Source organism: Cervus elaphus, chromosome 29 (genome assembly GCF_910594005.1).
Source record: "Cervus elaphus chromosome 29, mCerEla1.1, whole genome shotgun sequence".
Lineage (NCBI taxonomy): Eukaryota > Metazoa > Chordata > Mammalia > Artiodactyla > Cervidae > Cervus > Cervus elaphus.
Genome location: NC_057843.1, coordinates 57,212,360 through 57,227,527, shown reverse-complemented (window position 1 = coordinate 57,227,527; position 15,168 = coordinate 57,212,360). Strand labels below are relative to the sequence as shown.

Genomic DNA, 15,168 nt, shown 5'->3' with positions numbered 1-15,168 from the left:
TGCCGCGGCCCGGGGACGGGGCCTGGGCTGCCGCGAACTCCCAGGCCTGCCCCGGGGGCGGTGCCTGGAGGGCCGGCCCCGGGGGCTCCTCCCCTCTCCGCGGGCCCAGTCGCCCTTTGGCCGGGCCAGCTAATCACCGCGGCCCAATGACGTCGAGACCCGATCCTTCCCGCCCAGGACCCAGAGAGACAACCGAGGGTGAGACCGTGGCGGCTTTATTGCTGTCGCCGCCGCCGCAGCAGCAACAGCTACCTGGTTGCACGGAGACGTCAGCTCGCCTCAGCTTTCCCCAGTGGCCGGCTCTCCGAGACAACACCTAACAACCATCCACGCCCGCATCTGGGCTTGGCTGGCCAGATACTTGGTACCAGAAAGCTCGGGAACGGAAGCCACCGAGGTCCTGGAGACCCAGGATCCAGGGAATATGGGAACCGGAGTCCCAGCCTCGGAGCAGACCAGCTGTGCCAAAGGGGATCCACAGGCTTCTTGCCCTGAAAATGGCACGGAGGCTGTGCAGGTTACAGACTGTCCGATCCCTGAGGACAGTCAACCCCAGCATGAACAGGCTTACAGCAGTCCGGAGGACTCCGGGCAGCTGATGGCTTCCTACGAGGGGAAAGCTAAGGGCTACCAGGTGCCTCCCTTTGGCTGGCGCATCTGCCTGGCTCACGAGTTTGCAGAGAAGAGGAAACCCTTTAATGCCAACGACATCTCGCTGAGCAACCTGATGAAGCACTTGGGCATGGGCTTGAGGTGAGTCGATCCCCTTGCCTAGAGGACCTTGCGCCTCACTTTGTTCCAGCAGAGGAGGAAAGGGTGAGAAAGCAGCAGGGTGCCTTGTCCTGGTCAGGTGGCCCCTATTCCCATCATCTAAGCCCATAGTTTTGGAGGGTGAGACCAGGTCAGGTCTCTTTGCAACCCACTTCCTTCCAGTAGCTAGTCTTTTTAGCAAGAAAGGGCACTTGAGCCTTGGAGGAAGCCTTACACATCTAGGCTCCTTCTCAGGTGCTTTCTCTTCTCTGAAGACTGCCCTTTGGGATTAGTTATACTTTGTGACAAGGTAGGAAAGATACTCTGGTGGTTTCCGTACTGATACAATGTTGTCTTCTGGGAGGGGAGGGTTCTCAACTCCAGATCCTCCTAAGCAACTGGAGTATTCATTGAACCTCACTTAGGCACAGCATTTAACAGTCCCAACACCCTTTGGCTTCTTTCCTCAAACTCTGGCTCCAGGGAGTGGCTGAGAGCCTGCCTGCTCTCAACCCTAAGGAGAGGGTGATGAAAGGTAATATTCACTCTATTCGGGAATAGATGGCCCCTGATATAAAAAGCAAAGAAGACCTTTGACCAGAATGGCCCTGACTTAGGTGTTCCTAGAGATTAGTTATAATCTTCCAGAGCATTTCCTGGTCCCCCACCCCAGCAAGGGGTTGCAGACAGGCTGAGAGCTTATCCTGGGCTGTAGGACTCCTCTGGATCCTCACTGAGTGTTGGGACCAAGACCCAGTAACAGGGCCAGGTGCCTGTGAGGACAGAAAGCGTCACCCTGAGGTCACCCTGAGTCAGTTGCCCCAGTAAACACAGCAGTGCGGAGGGAGGCTTCAGGTATGGGAAACCTAGCTTTGACAGCCTCTTAAGTAGAGGTTCCTTCTCTTCCACGGTCAGTGCTGTGGGGCTGGGGTGGAGAGCCCATGGACCTAACCCAAGCCCTCGGCAGTGGGGAGGGCCTGTTGCCGCCTGGGTGTCTGACTCCTTTGACAGTTCCTCTGGGTGGCCTGTACCAGAGCACTGTAATTCCTCCAGGCTGCTTCTGAAACTGACTGGGCTAGTTTTGACCCTAAAAGGCTTTGGGTCAAAACAGGATCTGGGGCCAGGGTACTGAGAGAAGCACCTTGGGGTGCATGTGGTGGGAACACTGAGGTCAAGAACCTGTCCGTAGGCATCTTAGCCCCTCCATCCATAAGTATAAGCTGAATCACAGATGCCTGAAGCTGTCCTCACCCCCCTGGACTCAGCTCCGCATCCCAGGACAGGGTGGGGATCACTGACACAGGGGTTTTGAGATGAGATGAAGTCCTGCACTGAGGAGAATGCAGGGGTGAGACAAGAATTCTGAATGATTAAGTTGAGGTTGAAGTCATGGAAAAGGACAAATAGATCAGGAATAGCCAGCTGCTCAATGGTGTGAGAGAAACGTAGGCCCTAAGAGGGAGCTGACTTGGGGGTACACTGACCAGGAGCCCCAGCAAGACAGAGGTCTCTTGGCCTTAGAATGGTAAGAACTCAATTTTGGTTGCTCTCCCTTTCAGCCAGAATCCATCCATTCAGTAAATATGTACTGAGTGCTTGTTCTGCGCTAGATACCTCTTTGTTCTGCTATCTTCACATCTTGCATTTCTCCCTCACCGCCCTAATCGGAGCTGTGCCCTCCCTCCCTTTGGCAATCCTTTCTGGCCACCAGTTTCAAAGTCCAGTTTCCTCTAAGCTGGCAAAGAAGAGCTGCCTTCCCACCATCCCATTGTTCGTCCTCCCTCCATCTCCTGTCACTCCCAGAACGTACCCTCCCTGTTCTTTAGTCATATTTCTCCTCCACTTGCTCCGTCCCTGTTCATTTCTCTTATGTTCCACTGTTCGTACATATGTTCTTTATAAATCCAGCAAATACCTGTTGACTGCACAGAGGTGCCCTGCCCTGTGCTTGAAGCTGTGGGTAATAAGCAACAAGTCTTTGTCGCTGTCCCTTTCCCCAGGGAACTGCGAAGCATGTCAGACCCACATGAGGAATACTAGAGTAAGAGGACAGTGTCTGATTGGGAGCTGAGTTAGTGTAGGTACAAGTAATGATAATATGTGACACGGATATTCCACTTTGTAGCTTTCCTATCGTGTCATTTGTGACCTTAGAAGGGCACAAATGTGCCAATAGAAGGGCATCTATTGTGCCCTTCCAACCATCCCTTGAGGTAGGAAGAGCAAGTGTGTCCCCATTTTATAGATGAGGAAACTGGAGATTCAGCAGGGTTACTTACCCCATTACATGGTTATAAGCAGTGTGCTTGAACAAGGGGAATAAAAGAACTGGCGAGGGGGGAGAGTGGAATTGGGAGAGAGCCGGGCAGGAAGGGGTTGCTTAGTGAGGACCCACTCTGAATGGAAGCTGTAGGAAGTAAGATAGGCTGGGGCTTTCCCGGTGGCTCAGATGCTAAAGGATCTGCCTGCAATGCAGGAGACCTGGGTTCAATCCCTGGGTGGGAAGATCCCTTGGAGAAGAAAATGGCAACCCACTGCACTACTCTTGCCTGGAGAATCCCATCGACAGAGTGCCTGAAGAGTTACAGTCCGTGGGGTCACAGAGTCCGACACAACTGAGCAACTTGCGCGCACACACACACACACACACACACACACACACACTCTCTCTCTCTCTCTCTCTCTCTCAAGATAGGCTGAGACAGATGTCAAAGCCTTGAATCCCAAACAGAATCATTTGCCTATTGGATACAGAACTGTGATAAGACCAGGATATGTTGGGGTTTTGAGAAGGCTTTTCTGGGATATAATAAGAGAACAAATTAGAAAACTTACAGTGTAAATGTTGAGCTTAAAAAGAGAGACAGAAAAAGGACAGGGAAAAAAAAAAAGACTTAAAAGAAAATGGCCCAAAATGTATATGGGTGGGATTTTTTTCACCTTCCACCTAGTCCATTCTCCAGATTTTCACCTTTCATAATCAGAAGAAAAATCATTTCAAAAAAGAAGAAAGTTATCGCAGCAGCCTATGCCTGTTTATGGGGTGGGGGTGAATATAAGTCAGGAAACTAACTGGCCCTTTCAGCACCTCAGACGGAAGCTCCCGGAATAAATTAAACCAGTGGTGGAGTTAGAGGTGAGGAAAGATCAGAAGGCTCCTTCTAAGGAGAATAGAGAAGAGAAACAAAGATAGTCCCATGCCATGACCAGGGGTGACTGGGAAGATAAGAGGACCTTGAACTACAGAGAAGTCGAGAGGAGAAGTTTGGAAGTGAAGGCAATGGGTCCTTGGAACAGTTACATGTGGGAAGTCACGGCTGGGTGTCCAGAGAGAGAGAGGTGACTGCAGCCCCTTGCCCTGACCCACAGAACCCCTTGCTCCTCAGGTACTTGCAGTGGTGGTACCGGAAGACCCAGGTGGAAAAGAAGAAACCTTTCATCGACCTCATCAACTCTGTGCCCCTGAGACAGATCTATGGTGAGCCTCACTCCAGCCCTGCCTAGTCAGAGAGGGCAGCGTCCAGGCCCACTTGGAGCTAGGCAAAGAAGCCTTCAGCTTCTTTCAATTGCACTGACCCATTCCCTAGAGTTTCCCCCCACCCAAGCTTTATTGAGATATAACTAGCATAGAACACTGTATAAGTTTAAAGTGCACAACGTGTGAATTTGATATTCTCCCCTGACCCCCCACCCCAGGTTTAGGGGAACCCATCTCTATAGTCTAGAAAGTGATAAATGGGCTTTTTTTCGTCTCCCATGCCCCTCTAACATCTTGATTCTTTCTCTAGGTTGTCCCTTGGGCGGCATTGGGGGAGGCACTATCACCAGAGGCTGGAGAGGCCAGTTCTGTCGTTGGCAGCTTAATCCTGGAATGTACCAGCACCAGACAGTCATTGCTAACCAAGTAAGAGCCAGGAGGTAGAGCAGAGGTCCCGGACAATCCCTCCCAGGCAGGAAGGGTCTCTTGGCTAGTGCAGGACGTGGCAGTTAGAGATGTCCATGATTCCATCTAGTATCTTTAGGATGCGTTCTGTGCCAAGCCAAGTTCTGTGCTGGGGTGTACTATAGGAATGAGACCCTCAGAGTCCATGTTCCTTGAAAGAGAAAAGGCACCCTGTGCCCTTTATTTCTCTAGTAAATGCCTCCTACCTGCCTTGCTGCCCCAGCTCCACTGGTTGAGCCTGTCCCCAGCCACAGAGAGTCAGACAATTCCGGGATCACTTAACCTGCTTGAAAGATCAGAAGGGAAAACAAACCAAAAGTCTGCAAATGCACAGATGCATGCCCAGAGCACCCACTGCTTGCCCTGATTTGCCAGCCGTCAGCCACTTCGTCACTGCTAGGCCTTTGATTGCCAGAGGCACGTGGGCTACCTTTCATCATCTCTCTCTAGTGCCCTCCCATGTTGAGCTGTCCACCAAGTTCCTGTTTCCGGTCTGAGGGAGGCCTCCAGCTCATCTTCAAAGGAGAAATGACTAGCAGACCTTGAATCCTATTAATGACACTGCCCTTCCTAGTTCAGGTTCACCAGCCCTGCCCAAGGCACCAGGCTTCCTCTCTGGCTCATCCCTGAGGCATCCTGAGGCAAATGCCTTCCAGAATCATGACTCTTTTTTTACATAATATTTAATATGTAAAGACAGTCCTATAAGGGAAGTACCATTATTATGCCCATTTTACACATGGGGCAACTAAGTACCATGCCCAAGGTCACATGGTTGGTAAATGGAAGCACTGGGATTCAGAACCAGTTTTCTCTGTGATTACAAGCCTGTAATGTTAACCATTACCTACTATTCCAACAACATTAAAAAAAATTATTTGATGTATGCATTAAAGATATTAGGCGTACTTTGAACTGAGGGAGGAAGTATTAACCCCCCACAGCCCGTACCCTCCAGAGCAGTCAGGGAGTCAGAATGTAAACACATTATCACATGCTGGACTAGAAGGGTAGGGGGACACACAGGAGACTGGCTCACTGCTTGAGGGGAGAGATGGCATTTGATCTAGGCCTTGAAGCATGAGGGGTTTTACCAAATGGAGAATGAACTCTAGCAAAAGCATGGAGGAGGAAATGTATTGTGCTCAAGGAATAGTATTTGATATGACCAGAATATAAGGGCTTGAACAAGTCATGAATCTGATGGGCGGGGAGAGGCCACCTCAAGAATGAAGCTTTGAAAGCCAGGTAGGTGAGTTTAGATTTTAGCCTGAGGGCCACAGGAGTCATTGAAACATTACAAACACAGACTAACACATCTTGAGTTCTCTGTAAGAAAGATCAGTCTGAAATCCAGATGGGGTGGGGCAGAGATGGTGCACGCCTGTCTTAGGGCAGTTAAGACCAGAGCCGTGGGCAGGGAGAGCAAGCAGCGAAAAAGACGGAGGAGGAACGACTTGCAGCAGTTCACTGAGTGTAGGGGGAAGGCCTGGGGGAGCTGAGTGAGGCTGTGGGGCGCGGCTCACCACTGTGGGGTCTGGCAGGGGAGGAGCTACTCCGAGGAGAGGGGTCTCGTTTGAGATCCCTGTTACCTCATTCCAGCCTGCGTACCTTCCTGGTTTAGTTCACAGTGTGTTTGCGCCGGAGGGGACAGACGGTGTACCAGCAAGTCCTGTCGGTGGAGCGCCCGAGTGCCCTGCGCAGCTGGAACTGGGGTCTGTGTGGGTACTTTGCATTCTACCACGCCCTCTATCCCAGAGCCTGGACTGTCTATCAGCTGCCTGGCCAGAACGTCACCCTCACCTGCCGCCAGGTCACACCCATCTTGCCCCATGACTACCAGGTGAGGCTCCCCCTTGGTTTCCTCTGTGCTCTCCCTTCCCCAGCATCTCTCCCCCCTGGAAGTGTCGTGACTTGTGCAAGAGAGGGGGTGGGGCATGAACTTGACGCTGGTTTCCTAGGACCACCACCCGACTGGTCTTCTGTCTCCTAGTAGACAGCCTGCCAGGCAATATGGGGAGATGCAAGTGGAAGACACTATATTAGCAGGTGTCTGAGTCAGCTCCTCAGTGCCAAGGACTGATCCTGGGAAGTGGAGCCAGAAGGGCTACACAGGGACCATCTGAGTCTGACCTTCTGCTCCCAGGACAGCAGCCTGCCTGTAGGAGTCTTTGTGTGGGATGTGGAAAATGAAGGGGATGAAGCCCTGGAAGTGTCCATCATGTTCTCCATGCGGAACGGACTTGGTGGTGAAGATGATGCCGCTGGGGGGCTGTGGAATGAGCCCTTCCGTCTGGAGCGCGATGGGGAGACCGTACAGGGGCTGCTGCTGCATCACCCAGCCCCCCCGAATCCCTACACCATGGCTGTGGCTGCGCGACTCTCGGTATGGGGGAGCCGGCCCCGTAGCATTGCCCGCAGCCCTGCTCTCAGCCTGGCCCGAGCCCTATCCCATACCACTGTGGTCTCTTCACTTCCTCAACTCCTGAGCGGCACCCTCACCATAGCTCTCGATCCTGTGGAGCTTGGAGGCGGGAAGATGTAGAGGGGAGTTAGTCAGGAGCCACGCACCTGTGGAGCTTCTCCTCACAAAGCCTTTGACCCCTTAACAGGCAGACACAACGGTAACCCACCTCACAGCCTTTGACCCTGACAGCGCTGGGCAGCAGGTGTGGCAGGATCTACTTCTGGATGGACAGCTGGACTCCCTCGCTGGTGATGGGGGGTCTCACGGGGAGGTGGGAAGAGAGGATGTCCCTGTCTCCAGAACAGGGCTGGGAGGCCTGGTAACAACAGGCCTTCTTCCCATGTCAGGGATTCCTGTGGCCAAAGTGGGTCCTCACTCATTCTGTGCTTCTCAGGAAAAAGCCTCCCTTCGCAGAAAGGAGTGGGCATCGCTGGGGCTGTGTGTGTTTCGTGCAAGCTGCCACCGCGAGGCCGGCACCGCTTAGAGTTCTCACTGGCTTGGGACATGCCCAGAATCATGTTTGGAGCAAAGGGCCAGGTCTACTACAGGTGACGGGAATGAGCATGCACGGATCACGGTGCTGGGGCTCTGAGCGGAGCCCATGTCCTCATCCCTCTCCTTCTGTCCACCCAGGCGGTACACGAGGTTCTTTGGCCCAGATGGTGATGCAGCGCCCGCCCTCAGCCACTATGCCCTGAGCCACTATGCCGACTGGGAAGAGAAGATCTCGGCCTGGCAGAGCCCGGTACTGGAGGACAGGTGCCAGTGCAGCCCATCCCTTGCCTTTCTCCCAGGCCCTCACACTCTAAGACTGCTTGATTCACGCTCCACCACCACCATCAACGGAGCTGATCTGGGATTCACCTGGGACCCCTACTCCACTGAACCACAGAATCCTCCCTTTCCTGGAAGCGCCACCCTCATGAGACCGTTCCCTCCTCCTGCCTCCCCAGATCCTTGCCTGCCTGGTACAAATCTGCACTGTTCAATGAGCTCTACTTCCTGGCTGATGGGGGCACAGTATGGCTGGAAGTTCCTGAAGACTGCCTGCCAGAGGAGCTGGCGGGCGGCATGGGTCAGCTGCGCCCCCTCCTACGGGAGTACGGCCGGTTTGCCTACCTTGAAGGTACGGGCTGCCGGGGGCGTGGTGTGTGTCCACGAGGCCAGTCAGTGCCCTGCGCCGGGCAGGAGGATGGGTTCTGCCTATCCCAGGGCACTGGCTAGAACATGGAGTGTGATGGTGCCCTGCACGCCAGTTCTAGAGGTGGGCTAGGCAGGGCGGTAGGAAGCAGCAGCAGGCGTTCTGGCAGCGGTGTTCCCTCCTTCGTTTCTCCAGGCCAGGAATACCGCATGTACAACACATACGACGTCCACTTTTATGCTTCCTTCGCTCTCGTCATGCTCTGGCCCAAACTTGAGCTCAGCCTGCAGTATGACATGGGTGAGGGTCCCTTCTGTGCCCCTCCTGCTTCACCCCCACAGCCCTGAGCCTGGTGGTCCCTGGCACCTCCTCCACTCAGACATGTGGATCCTGCTCACTGGTTCCCCTCGAGTCACACACACAGTTCTGTGCCCCACCCCAAGCCTACCCATGCCCTGCCCCGCACCCCCCCTTGTGTATCTGCTCCCCCAGCTCTGGCCACTCTCAGGGAGGACCTGACGCAGCGACGGTTCCTGATGAGTGGGATCACAGCACCGGTGAAGCGGAGGAACGTCATCCCCCATGATGTTGGGGACCCAGGTACAAGTCCCTCCGCCACAAGGGCACTTCTCTTGCTCGGTTTCTGCGCCCTCCGCCTGGGCCCGCAGTGCAGGTGACCGGATTTCCTCGCCTCCCCAGATGACGAGCCATGGCTCCGGGTCAATGCGTACGAGATCCACGACACTGGGGACTGGAAGGACCTGAACCTGAAGTTCGTGCTGCAGGTTTATCGGGACTATCACCTGACGGGCGACCAGTGCTTCCTGAGGGACATGTGGCCTGTGTGTCTGGTAAGGGACGTGTGTGCAGTGGTCTGTGTACAGGGGCATGTGTCTGTGTGTCTGCGGAAAGCCCAGCTGGCTACTGGGGTCTTTTCTTAGTATCTAGGTCTTCAGTATCTTGATCCCTCTCTAGGCCGTGATGGAGTCTGAAATGAAGTTTGACAAGGACCACGATGGACTCATCGAGAATGGAGGCTATGCAGACCAAACCTATGATGGATGGGTCACCACAGGCCCCAGGTTGGGGGGTAGGGGTTTCCAGGGCCTGAGGTGGGGACTGGGCATCGAGGGGCTGTGGGCTCAGTGTGCCTAGGACACTGTGTGAGGGTGGCTGGAATGGCCGGCTGACTCCCCCAACCCGTGTCCCTCATCAGCGCCTACTGCGGAGGGCTGTGGCTGGCGGCCGTGGCTGTGATGGTCCAGATGGCTGCTCTGTGTGGGGCACAGGAGGCCCGGAATAAGTTTTCTTCCATCCTTAGCCGGGGCCAGGAAGCCTATGATCGGCTGCTGTGGAATGGTGAGCTGGGGGATCCTAAAGAATCGCAAGGCGGCTCTGGGAGGCAGGAGACTCACTTTGTCCTCCTCTCCAGGCCGCTATTACAACTACGACTGCAGCTCGCAGCCTCAGTCCTACAGCATCATGTCTGACCAGTGTGCTGGCCAGTGGTTCCTAAGGGCCAGTGGCCTAGGAGAAGGAGACACTGAGGTGAGAGACTAGCAGGAGAAGTCCTGGAGAAGGGGTTTTTCCTGGGGGTGGGAAGCAAGTATAAAAGACCATGTTTCTTCCCTGTCCCTCTAGGTGTTTCCTACCCAGCAGGTGGTCCGTGCTCTCCAAACGATCTTCGAGTTCAACGTCCAGGCCTTTGCAGGAGGGGTCATGGGGGCTGTGAATGGCATGCAGCCCCATGGTGTTCCTGACACATCCAGCGTCCAGTCTGATGAAGTCTGGGTGGGCGTGGTCTACGGGCTGGCAGCCACCATGATCCAAGAGGTGACTCACTCCCTTCCCCGGCTCTCTGCCATCTGTACCTTGGCTATCAGGCTTCTGATAACCTAATTCAGTGCCATCTTATCCATCCAGAGAGCCTCCCCTTCCTTGGCATGCATTCTATTGCCTGTCTTCAGGCTTCTGCCTGTGAGCCAAAGTTATCTCCCCCACTGGCCAGGAACTCCCTGAGGGCAGAGACCCTGTTATCTCCATCTGTCCAGCTGAAATAGCTATCCAAGGGTTGCCAAGTAATGACTTCCCTCTCTCCCTTACAGGGCCTGACTTGGGAGGGCTTCCGGACAGCCGAAGGCTGCTATCGCACCGTGTGGGAGCGCCTGGGCCTGGCCTTCCAGACCCCGGAGGCCTACTGCCAGCGGCGGGTGTTCCGCTCGCTGGCCTACATGCGGCCGCTGAGCATCTGGGCCATGCAGCTGGCCCTGCAGCAGCAGCAGCAAAAGGCCTCTGGGCCAAAATCCGGACGGGGCACAGGACCGTGCACCAGGCCCAGCCACGGACCCGAGGCAGCCGCGGCGAAGCCGAGCCCAGAGTGGGCCGCGTGAGCTGTGGAAGGGGGCGCTGACAGCCCAGCCGTTAGCCTGACCTTTCCTCTGCACCACCCCACCCCCGTCTCCTGCAACCCTGAGCCACCGGGACAATCATGCCCTCGCTCCTACCTACCCACCGCGCCAGTAAAGAGGGGTTGAGGGTGAGAATCACTTATTCATGAGAATCACTTATTTATTTCTTTCTTCACCCCATCCCCTCACTGCATGAAGTGTTCAGGGAGGTCATCTGATTCTCCTAGGCCCTTTCATGGGGTGACAGACATACACAGGTTCAAATAAAAGACCCAGAAAACCAGTAAGTGTGGTGTGTTTGAGTCCTCAGGCTTCCTGACAGGGCACAGGACCTGAGGCTAGCCCTCTCCCCTTCCCTTTCCTCTGAACACAGACTGGGGGGCACCAGACTCTGACGGAGGCCCCCCCACATCCTCACATCTAGCCTGAATATCTGCCCTGCAAGATGACAGATGTGGGGCTGGGAGTAGGGAGCCATCCTTCCGCTCCTGTGAGATTTGCATGCAGGGGAGATATGGAATCTGGGCAGGAGCACTCTGAGAAACCATCAGGCAGCGGCAATTGCAGGGGAGGCTCTGCTCTAGGAGCCTGAGGCATGAGATGCAAGAGGCAGCAAGAGTTGCTAGGAGCCTGGAGCTCACGGTCCAAGCTGTCTTTTGGTACCTCTGACTGCAGGGCAGGTGGCTCCAGCTGCGGGGGGTCCTCGCTGCGAAGGGCCCGAAGCTGACGGGACAATACTGAGGAGACAAAGCCTGATCAGGGGTGGCTGGGGCTCTCCCCAGCCCGTCCTCAGTGGCGTCCTCGAGGCCCTCACCTCTGTGCTCAGCCGGCAGGCTCCCCCTTGCGTCCGAGGAGTACATAGCAGGTACGAGGAGGAGACAGAAGGAGAAGAGCAGAACCTGAAGAAACACAGGAGGAAAGAGATGAAGAAGGGTTCTGCATCGCACCCCTCTCCCTGCCAGCTGAGAGAATATCTCCTTCTGTCACTGTCCTCACCAAGACACACGTGCTGCCGCTGCTGGCTTTGTTTGCTGTCTGAATCACCATGGCCTGCAGTCTCCTCAGCTGATCCAAAAGGGACCTAGAGAAGGGGACAGTGAGCACCCCCAGCCTGGCACCTTGCCATACAACAAAACCCTCCTGTTAAGGCCATCCCCTCCACGTGTGCACTGGATCCTCTCTTACTTTCTGCAAGTGATCTCTTTCTGTGAACAAAATACCAGACCTCATTAACACAAACACACACACCTCTGCCCTGACTTAAAACTCCTTTTGCAAACCCCTTCAGTGGTTCTCCACTGCCTGATCAGCTCTGTACACAAGCCTCACCAGGGATTATATTCTCTGTCTTCTGGCCCAACTCACCTATGTTAGGGTTCCAGCCAGACTGGACTAGAGACTGTGTCCTCTCTGCCTAGAATGCTCCCCACCCCCATCCCAGAATTGTATCTACTATCAAATGCCATCTGCTACATGAGGTCTTACTCCCTCTCTTCCTTCTTGATACTTTATACTTCTGAGCTTCATGGAATCAGAGACCCACTGAAAACCAAGCATCAGACATTATACGTGAGAGATGCCCGGTGAGAAATCAAGTATGGAGCAGGAAAAAGACTGAGACAGTATTAAGTGGGAGGGATGAGAAAAGCCTGATGTGAAAGAGTTGCTTACAGATTCTGTTCCTCCAGGAGCTGTACTTTGTTCTGTAGCTCCAGATTCTGGGCTCTGTATTTCAGGACCCTGGAGGAATATCAGGGATGTGGGGACATGGCCTGCATCCTCCCTTCAAAAACCTCACACTTCAAATTACCTGTTTCTCCCGTCCAGCTCCATTTCATACCTGCTTTCTAAACCCCCTACATACACCTTCTTCTTCCTGCGGCTCTCTTGAGCAGACTTTTTGTTTCGAATCTTCCTCCGCACTCGTTTCAGAATTTGTTCCTCCATCTGGGAGAAGACAGGAAAAGGGATCCCATCAGAGAAACATTAGACCAAAGAGTTTGAAGGCAACTGAGTTCAATCTTCTCAAAGCCGAAATTCCTTCTACAATTTCCCTGATCAATAGGCACTCTGAATGCTTCTGAGGACCAGGTGTTAATGCCCTCACAAGCCAAACCATTGTAACAATTTTATTAAACAATAATTTTTTAAAAACTTCCTTATCATGAGCCAACATCTACCTCTGTTTTTTTCTACCTGTTGGACTTACCTAGCACCTAATCTCTGGGGCCATAAGAGAACAAAGGTCTTCAGCTATTTTAAAGCACTTCACATTTCTTCAGTGTTTAAAAAACAAACTGGGCAAAAATTTAACTCATCATCTTATCTCTTCTCAGGATGGACTGCATCTTCTTAATATCTGTCAAAGATAATAGGCTCAAAACTTAAGAAACTTTTTGGCCAATATAAAGGAAAACAAGATGGTTACTGCCCTTCAACTGGCAACACTATTAGATAACTGGTATCTGATGATACAACTGGGCATCCCCAGTGCCTCAGCAGTAAGGAATCCACCTACAATGCAGGCGACTCAGGAAACACAGGTTCTATCCCTGGGTCTGGATGATCCCCTGGAGAAGGAAATTGCGACCTACTCCAGTACTCTTGTCTGGGAAATCCCATGGACAGAGGAGCCTGGCAGGCCATAGTCCATGGAATTGCAAAGAGTTGGACACGACTTAGTGACCAAATAACAACAACAACAACTAAATCTGATGACACTGCTGCTAAACCCCATTCACTTCCTTAGTAGCCATATCACACTGTTGACTCAACTTGTACTTTTTTTGGCCAGCCTCGCAGCTTGTGGGATCTCAGCTCCCAGATCAGGGATTGCACCCTGACCCTGAGCAGCGAAAGCACAGAGTCCTAACCACTGGATTGCCAGGGAATTGCCTCAACTTATATTTTTAAGAAATTAAAATTCAGTTAACCTTTCTGTTAATGGACATTGATTTCATCACAGTATCACAATACCCTGCATGTGAAGTTGCCACTCATTGCTTGAAACTCCAAATTTTACATTTATTCTTGTAATACTACTTAATCCAGCCTTGATGAACTCTAATACTTAATTTACTATTCAGCTACAAGTAAATTAGCATGAAACCAGTAAAATATAAGTATCAGAGCTTGTATAGTACTTTCCAAATCCCTTTACTAATATTACCCTGATAATTTTGAATTCTTAGTTAAAAAGAACACCAAAATTTATACAAGCCCTACAAACCAGGATCTGTCCTTGCAAGTAGTATACTAACCACATGCTCCAGCTTCCTACTCACAAATGTGCTAATCCCTCACCTCAGTTCCTTTTCAAGTTACAAAATTAACAGAACTGGCCTACTTGGAACTCACAACCCCGCGTCCCCACAATGGGAGACTTACCTTAGTGAGCGGAAGCATCCCAGGCAAAGTAAGCCCCTCCTTCTCCAACAGCCTCTTCTCCTCCTCAGTCAGTATCAGCCTAGAAAACTCCTGCGGTTCCAGGGAGGTGGGCAGCAGAGTTGCAAAGAGATTTCAGAAAGTAACGCGGAATACAGCCCCGACCCGCGCAATACGGGAATAACCCTCCTGTAAATCAAGTCAAGTACCTGATCTGGCGGCTCCTCCACACGCAGTGGAGTCATCTGAGCCCCCTCTTTTCCATAGCTCTCATTACCTGCAAAAGGGAAAATATGAATAGTCAGGCTCCGGGGTCCTCTCCTTTCCCAAACTTCACTTATTTCAGGCTTACCTAGATCTATGGAGACATGCTCTTGTGAGAGAGAATAGGTGTGGTCATGCTGGACAAGACAGGGATTAGAGCTGCTGAAAACGTTCAACGATGCTGGGGGACTCGGCAGGCAGCTCAGGAAATCCTCCACGTCCCAATCGCTCAGAGACTGCACAGGGTTCAAATTAACAGGCTTTGGTCATCACCACCCCCTGCCTCAGGGACACCCCCCCCACCAACCCGTCTCACGCCTCCCCGACTCAGATCTCCCCCACTCACCTCAGAAAGTGGCAGTTCCCAATCCGGCGGAGACTCCAAGGCCTCGTCGGGCGCCGCACCCAAACCACCGCTTTCCTCTAGCAGGAAGCCTAGCAGCTCATGGTCACCCGGGTCCAACGCCAGCTCCATATGAGACATTTACGGAAAAGATGTGCAGAAACACAGGAGTTCACCTCGCCACCCGGGCCCTATCCCCAACCAGGCGTAACCGCGACCGACTGTCAGCCGGCCCCACCTATCGGCTTTCCGGCGGCGTAGTCCTCCTAGCTGCTGGCGATGGCTCTGAAACCGGGACACGCCTCCCACACTCAGCTCCCCGCTAGGCCTCCAACAGAACACAAGTGACGCACCTCCCCGCGAGGCATGCTGGGAGTTGGAGTCCCCCCACCCACCCCGACGCCGAGGCGGCCGCGGTAGGCGCCACGTCCAGGGCGCTATGCAAATAGAGAGGACGTGCCTTCCGCC

General features: G+C 53.3%; 2 protein-coding genes across 3 annotated transcripts; one reads left to right on the top strand and one right to left on the bottom strand.

Annotated features, from left to right (window-relative positions):
• Positions 1-356: 356 nt before the first annotated feature.
• Positions 357-10,992, top strand: GBA2 (glucosylceramidase beta 2). Its single transcript, XM_043890563.1, has 17 exons — positions 357-753; positions 4,137-4,228; positions 4,539-4,654; positions 6,318-6,536; positions 6,840-7,079; positions 7,306-7,408; positions 7,555-7,708; positions 7,794-7,919; positions 8,114-8,286; positions 8,497-8,601; positions 8,794-8,901; positions 9,001-9,152; positions 9,277-9,383; positions 9,518-9,660; positions 9,734-9,849; positions 9,943-10,134; positions 10,407-10,992. Exons 1-17 carry the CDS (start codon positions 425-427, stop codon positions 10,689-10,691), a joined length of 2,760 nt encoding a protein of 919 aa, XP_043746498.1. The 5' UTR covers positions 357-424; the 3' UTR covers positions 10,692-10,992.
• CREB3 (cAMP responsive element binding protein 3) lies at positions 10,852-15,156 on the bottom strand. 2 transcript variants are annotated; one of them, XM_043890579.1, is made up of 9 exons: positions 14,704-15,156; positions 14,446-14,593; positions 14,303-14,370; positions 14,097-14,186; positions 12,550-12,656; positions 12,381-12,449; positions 11,706-11,790; positions 11,524-11,608; positions 10,852-11,446 (listed from the first exon to the last, which is right to left on the bottom strand). In XM_043890579.1, the coding sequence occupies exons 1-9, from the start codon at positions 14,839-14,841 to the stop codon at positions 11,130-11,132; spliced, it is 1,107 nt and encodes a 368-aa protein (XP_043746514.1). In that variant the 5' UTR covers positions 14,842-15,156; the 3' UTR covers positions 10,852-11,129. The 2 variants fall into 2 exon arrangements, with proteins under 2 accessions (XP_043746514.1, XP_043746513.1); XM_043890578.1 differs by having other exon boundaries at positions 14,303-14,593.
• Positions 15,157-15,168: the final 12 nt, after the last annotated feature.